Source organism: Chelonoidis abingdonii, chromosome 1, assembly GCF_003597395.2.
Source record: "Chelonoidis abingdonii isolate Lonesome George chromosome 1, CheloAbing_2.0, whole genome shotgun sequence".
NCBI classification, from domain to species: domain Eukaryota; kingdom Metazoa; phylum Chordata; order Testudines; family Testudinidae; genus Chelonoidis; species Chelonoidis abingdonii.
Window position 1 is genome coordinate 334,734,165 of NC_133769.1, and position 7,511 is coordinate 334,741,675.

A 7,511-nucleotide genomic window follows, 5' to 3' on the forward strand; every position below is an offset into this window, starting at 1 on the left:
TTGGCTTCAATGCACAGAGCACGTGCACATTTAAGTGGAATACACATCTGCAATCACTTGAACTAAGTATCCCCTGACAGACTTAACTCTGTTACTGGTTAAAGCAAGACACTGGCCTGTATGAAGGACCAGAATAAACTGGGGGCGGGGGGGTGAGAGGCCAGGAGGACCAATCTCCAAAAACCAATGACCCATACTTTAAAAGGAGATGACTTATCAAGACCAAGGACCCATACTGATCAGAACCTTGAATGGAAAAATTCCAGCTACAGAAAAAGCAACAACAAAAAATGAAGCAAAGGGAGTGCTAAAAGGGCTAGTCTTGATAAACATACTAGTTTAAAAGATAATGTATTCATATGTTCAAATTAACAAATATTAAGCAACTCACTTTCCTGGTCATCTTCCATGATCTCTTCAATTATGACATCAGGACCAGACATCGTTTGAGGTAAAGTCAGAATACTTTTTTGAGAGGGTGTTGTAATTAATTTGTGAAGCTGGACATTTGTCTCTTCTGTATGCACATCAAGTTCTTGATATATACGAGTCTCTGCTTCATTACCTCTGACAAGTGTTGTAAATTTATTCTTTTCTACCGACAAATAATTGTCACAATTTGATACTTCTCCCTGATTACTGACCACGAGAATGCTTTGTTCATCATCTCCAGGGAAACATCTATTTGGAGAAATATATTAACTTATTCAGATTTTATTTCACAGAAGAGTACCAATAAAGTAGAATTTTTATTTTAAACAATCACGATTCCGGGATAAAATACCGAGACATTCTCAAGAACCAATTTTTTTTTATTTAAACAAAACCATAAAAAGCAATCTTCCAAAAGTTCAAGATATCCTTAACATCCATTAAAAGGTCTAAAACATGGTAAAGCAATAGAGCAATAACTTTAAGACAAAAACAGGGAGGAAATCCTCTTCGTGCCAACCACTGATCCCAAAACATATCCCTAATATGTGCAACACAGTCTGACTGCCCCCAAAACTGTGAAAGATAGATCTAGGCTTTATGTAGCAAAATGCCCCCAAGATCAATTGCTCTTCAGACCGGAACAGACCTTAAAATCTCTACCCTATACAGAAAATCCCTGCTATCCTCAGAAAGGTAAGCTATACTTATTTTTTCCTCATTGTTGAATCTAGCAGTGAAGAGTTTACGTTCACAATGTTCTTTCCTAAAATGCTCAGAATAATAGTAATATAAAGGCTTGGAAAGATTCTATTTTTATGGTTAAATGTGGTAAATGTCAGTTTCACCATAAACAAACCTAGGAAAAAATATTTCCATTGATAATAATTGAAATTTACAATGCTACTTGAGCACTTATTGGAGTTTTATTTAAGAATATTTACTTTGCATAGTTTGACATGTGAGTTGTCAATTTGTTTCAACAGTCATGAAGCTTTACACTTTTTAGAATCTCAGTGTTTACTGTCTGACCCTTCCCTATTTGTGACATACCCTTATAATTTCCTGTAACTGTGGAAAAATTAAATAAAAAATCTAAAACAATGCTTAAAAATAAGTATTGTTATTACCTGTCAAAATTATAAATAATTTATTTCTGCCAAACCTAGCAATACATATTAAACAAGCGGAAGAAAAGTGTTAGATTATTTACTCCAACTCAACATCAGAAGAAGATTTTTTCTAGAACATATTTGAAAGGTCTGCTCAATCTAGTTATAAATATCTTAGAAATAGGGTTGCTACCATTTTCCTTAAGAGATTATTCTTCATTCTGCCCTGTCTCCATTAGGAACCTGTCCCATTTCCTGCAATCAACAGCCTGGCCCCCATATAACTGCACCGCAAATAAGTGTGGAAAAGGAAAATCACCTTTTACACATAAGCATATTATCTTGATTTCAAGCAGAAGTAAAGTTTCACCTGTGCAAATCGTAGTTTTCATGGTTTATACTTGGTGTCTGCACTAGTTATGTATCCAAGCTGGCTGGAATAGAGTCAAATTCCCAGTGCAGGTAAGACCTAATACTCTTGGGATAACTGGGCAGGACAGAGACCTGACAGATGGAATTTTCCCAACATTCAAACATTTTTATTTTCTTTAGTTCATCCATTTATTCCTGCTGCGATACTTAAATCATTCTTCCTTCTACGTGCTGTTTACACCCTTCAAACATTTTCTCCTCATCCACCTTCACACCAACACACATGCTCAATCTATACTAGTACACATTTGATTCTTTTTATTATTTCCTCAGAAGCTAATTCCTTCCTTAATCACTGTTGCTTTTCTTTTTACTCCCTCCATCATCTTTCTGGTGTTGAGGTGCCAGGAACAAAAAACTCACCCACCTCAACAAGTGGAAAACTTGATGTGGCAGGCAGCAACTGGGATAGCCCAAGTAGAAAGAGGAAGTAGAGTACTCACTGGGGTCACAAGAGTGGCCACTCGCCCTAGGAAGGCTTTATCCACTCACTGGCCAGCTGGGGAGGAAGGAAGCTAACTGGTCCCTCACTCTCCTCCTTCACAAATTTAACCCTTAGCCCACGATACATGGAGCCTTTTTTTGCTCTATTTCAGCAGCCCTACTCCCTCTCCCTATAACTGTAGTTTCACAGCTGTGTCTTGCAGAAGCTGCAGGTCTGACCAATCATCTATTTTGGGGTCAAGAAATAATTTTTCTTTCCATTGGGGCCATATTAGCACAGCATTTTCCCCTGCTTTGCAGCATCCTGGAGGCACAATTAGGTTACACAGAAATAGGATTTCATAATCTGTGGTAGTATTTAGTAGGAATGTTAATTTTGTCACAACTTGTGGCTGGATTCTATTGCAATTAAAGAGAATGGTTCCCACAAGGCCAGGGACTTTGCTGATGTGCCTTGTGCTTGGGGGGAGGGTTGGTAGGGACGACAAGGTCCTTACCTTTTAGTACCCTGTCCTCCTTCCATGGATGGAGGAGTAGTAGGATTCAGATGAGCAAACTGAGTCTGAATCCTACTACTGATTTAGTTGGTGTTGGTCCTGCTTTGAGCAGGGGGTTGGACTAGATGACCTCCTGAGGTCTCTTCTAACCTTAATCTTCTATGATTCTATGAGTCTTATGGGTAGATTGAGTAGAGTCTACCCTGGGTTACAGGTTATATTGTAGAACCCCTGTAACCCCACACTGAAGCCATTTAAAATGCCTATTATGAGAAAATATGGTTGATAGGACATGAAGCACTGCTCCCCATGCTTCATTTAATACTGTTGTAGCCTGCCACTTAAAATCGATGCCTTCATCTTCTTTCGCAGCCATGTCCAGATCAAACAAATGCAGCATTACAGAGTAGGTTTCAAAGATTTACAGAGGGCTACTGTCTCTGATGCTATGTCTATCCTGGCTGCTCCAAGCCCTGCTCCTGAGGGAATTCTGAGCCACAGCACAATGCAGAATTTTGCAGAAATTAATGTTGTACATGCAGCATGGGCTGCAGTGCTGCTAACTGCTATTAGAGACCACTGGACTCAACAGAACTCAGCTCGCACACAGAAGACACTGCTGGGGGGAGGGAGAGAGAGCTAGAAGGTTCCTGGCAGCTGCAATTCCCAGCATGCCCTGAGGGAAGGAGAGAGCAGCATGCAAGAAACTCCATCCAAGCCTGGGACCCAGCATCAGGCTGTCTCTCCTTCTGGATCCCTGGGTTTTGGGGTGTGTGTGTCTGGGCTTCGGGGGCATGGTTGGGCTCTGGAGGAGAGGGGCTGTGGATATCTGTGTAAGGGGAGGCCTGGAGGCTGGGTCTGGGGGGAATGGGGTGCGGGTATATTGGCTGGGAAGAGGGGGGGCGAGGCTGGGCTCTGAAGAGGATGGGTTGTGGGTGTCTAGCGCCTCAGCTAAGCTCTGGGGGAAGAAGGGGGCAGAGAAACAGGAACTGGGCTGTCAAAGGGGTTCATTTAACTCTCTACTCCTGGGGAAAATTGTGCATGTGTCTATATTGTTACAGACATACTTGCTGACAGGTATTTTGAAATAAATTACCAAAATATTTGAAACTGGCGTGATTATGTGGTGCTATTTTGACAAATAAAAATGCAGAATTTTGCAGAATTTTAAAATACTGTGCACAGAATTTTTAATTTTTTGGTGCAGAATGCTCCCAGAGTAAAGCCATGTATATTTTGCTACATACCAGGGGTAGGCAACCTATGGCACAGGTGCCGAAGGCGGCACGCGAGATGATTTTCAGTGGCACTCACACTGCCCGGGTCCTGGCCACCGGTTCGGGGGCCTCTGCATTTTAATTTAAATTTTAAATGAAGCTTCTTAAACATTTTAAAAACCTTATTTAACTTTACATACAACAATAGTTTAGTTATATATTATAGACTTATAGAAAGAGATCTTCTAAAAATGTATTACCGGCATGCGAAACCTTAAATTAGAGTGAATAAATGAAGACTCAGCACAGCACTTTCAAAAGGCTGCTGACCCCTGCCACATACATTCATCCTCCATGTCTATTAACATCACTACTCTTCAAGTTTCTATCTCCAAGCATATCAGGGTTTTTCCTTGAGGTACTGAATTTTTCCAGACTGAATCTAAGTTTGTTTTCCCTACCTATGGGCATAATATGCCATCAGGTTTTAAACAAAAACTATTCACTGATTTCAATGGATAGTCTGATAGGGTGGTATGACCTTACATTCCTAGCCTCTCTAGGTCCCTCTGTAGAGTTTCCCTCTTCTCATCAGAGTTTGCAACATTTCCCAAATATTACTTATGTTAGAATGCTCTATGCTCCCTTTTTCAGCCTATTAATGAAGACACTGATGATCCTTATATTGGCACCTGTGGCACTCCACTACAAACAGTCCATCAATTTGATATACTATAAATCATCATAATTTACATTTATGACAACCTGTTTGAACAAGTGAAAGCAAAGAGGCTCAATGAAATAGAAACAGTAGCTGTTTTCCAGTAAGAAAATGTGTCAGTTATGTTTAATCTATATTGATTTTCTGTTACCTCATAATCAGAGTTTATCCCCAAAGTTGTATTACTGAATATTTTAGTATTTGCTATTAACTTTGAGTAAATGTAAACCCATTTGTAGAGCAATTTTCATTTACTGGAAGTACCGACATCCCAATTATTCCACCGCTTTCCATCACTTGAGGTTGGTATACTGTTAAGCATAAAGAAATCCCAATGGTAAAGGCATCTTATACCAATATACCCAATGGTATACCCAATCCTCCAATAAGTAGTTTTAACCTATACTGAAGTCCTGCTTCTTATCTGAATCAAACAAGAAAGAATGAAATACTGACTTAAGATCTCTTGCTACAGCTGTACATTCTAGTTTTAAAATCAGTAAGCATGCATGTAGACCTTTGCTATAGGTGTCTAAATTGCTCAGCGGTGAGAAAATTGCATAAATCACTGCATTAAGTTTTCTTTGTTAAAAAAACACTTACTTTGTAGGTATTTTCAATTCAATCTTCCCCACATTTTTGAACATGGACATAATTTCATCACAGTTCATGAGAAATCTAGAGTAAAAGAAGAATGGTATCAGGGAGGTCACCCAAAGGTTTAAGTTAGTCGCACAATTCACAAATATTATATTAACTAATTAGTGAAGTCCTATAGGGTCTGAAGCAATGTGAAGAAACAGAGGACAATTCAGTTTTCCATTTCTCCAGTTTTAGTCAAGAAAATTACCAATGACTAACACACTGATGATAGCTCTCTAATGGTAGACTTGACTGCTCATTTACCTCTACACAAATATATTATGGGTATAATCTGATTTCTCAGCATTCCTTCACTACTTCTGCATCTATTTAGTGAGTTTCTATATCAATGCCTCACACTGTTCCACAAATAATCCTTAGGGTAGTGAAAATATAAATTATATTTTCCAATAACAAGCCTCAGGAACTAAAGTATACTCAAAGCCCAAGTACTTAATCTTTTTGTTTCTGGCTTACATCAAAATGAAGCCTCTATTCCCACCTTCTGCCAAATCAAGATGGACAAATTAATTCAGGAAAAAAATCTCAAAGTTCTTTTATATTTAATTTTCTGGTTAGTCTAAGAGCTCTCAAAATCTGATTCCTATCATACAGCAAGAAATAGGCTAACAGAACTGTAAATAAAGATTTCTGACTATTTTCTTGATCAAGAGAGGGACAGCAGCACCCAAATACAGATTCTACAGCCAGGACTCTGGCTCTGAAGCTGTACCAGCTTTAAATTGGACTTGTGTATTATTTGCTTTCATTTCTGCTAGAAACTTCATGGTCAGAGGCCACTGAGATTTCATCTTGAGCAGCCCTTGTGGGAGCCCAGCATACACTAGGGGCAGAAGAGTGGACAATTGATTGGAAAAAAATTTAAGTTACTCCCTTTCATATGGTGTATTAATACTTCATTAATGAACAGCCCTAACAAATAATAATTGCAGTTAACTCATGCGATTAACTCAAAAAACGTGATTAAAAATTAATCATGATTAATCAGTTTTAATCACACTGTTAAACAATAGAATACTAATTGAAATTTATTAAATATTTTGGCTGTTTTTCTACATTTTCATATATATTGTACTTCGTGTTGTAACCGAAATCAACGTGTATATTATTTTTTAATTACAAATATTTGCACTGTAAAAATGATAAACAAAAAAATAGTACTTTTCAATTAATCCACACAAGTACTATAGTGCAATCTCTTCATTATTCTTACATAACACACTCAAAAACAAAACACTGTAAAACTTCAAAGCCCACAAATCACAGAATCCTAGAACTGGAAGGGACCGAGAGAGGTCATCTAGTCTAGTCCCCTGCACTCATGGCAGGACTAAGTATTATCTAGACCATTCCTGCCAGGAGTTTGCCTAAGCTATTCTTAAAAATCTCCAATGATGGAGATGCCACAACCTCCCTAAGCATTTCATTCCAGTGCTAAGCCACCTTGACAGCTAGAAAGTTTTTCCTATTGTCCAATCTAACGTCCAGCCCATTGCTTCTTGTCTTATTCTCCGAGGTTAAGAAAAACAATTTTTCTTCCTCCTCCTTGTAACAACCTTTTACATACTCGAACACTTATGTCCTCTCTGTCTTCTCTTTTCCAGACTAAACAAACCCAACTTTTTCAATCTTCTCTCATAGGTCATGTTTTCTTCTCTAGACTCTCTCCAATTTGTTCACATCCTTCCTGAAATGTGGTGCCTAGAACTGGACACAATACTCCAGATGAGGCCTAATCAGCATGGAGTAGAGCAGAAGAATTACTTCCCGTGTCTTGCTTACTACATTTCTGATAATACATCCCAGAATGATGGTCGCTTTTTTTGCGAGTGTTGCACCGTTGACTCATATTTAGCTTATGGTCCACTATCACCCCCAAATCCCTTTCTGCAGTACTCCTTCCTAGGCAGTCATTTCCCATTTTGTATGTGCGCAACTGACTGTTCCTTCCTAAATGGAGTACTTTGCATTTGTCCTTATTGAATTTCATCCT

The 7,511-nt window shown here is 38.6% G+C and overlaps 1 protein-coding gene across 1 annotated transcript in view; it reads right to left on the reverse strand.

The window, feature by feature from the left end:
* The window catches only part of RNF17 (ring finger protein 17), a 232,475-nt gene that overhangs the window by 170,668 nt on the left and 54,296 nt on the right, over positions 1-7,511 (reverse strand). Inside the window, exons 12-13 of the mRNA XM_075066159.1 lie at positions 5,459-5,533; positions 392-681 (exon numbers count right to left, since the gene is read on the reverse strand). Coding sequence (XP_074922260.1) covers positions 392-681; positions 5,459-5,533 — 365 coding nt within the window. The remainder of the gene's footprint in view (positions 1-391; positions 682-5,458; positions 5,534-7,511) is intronic.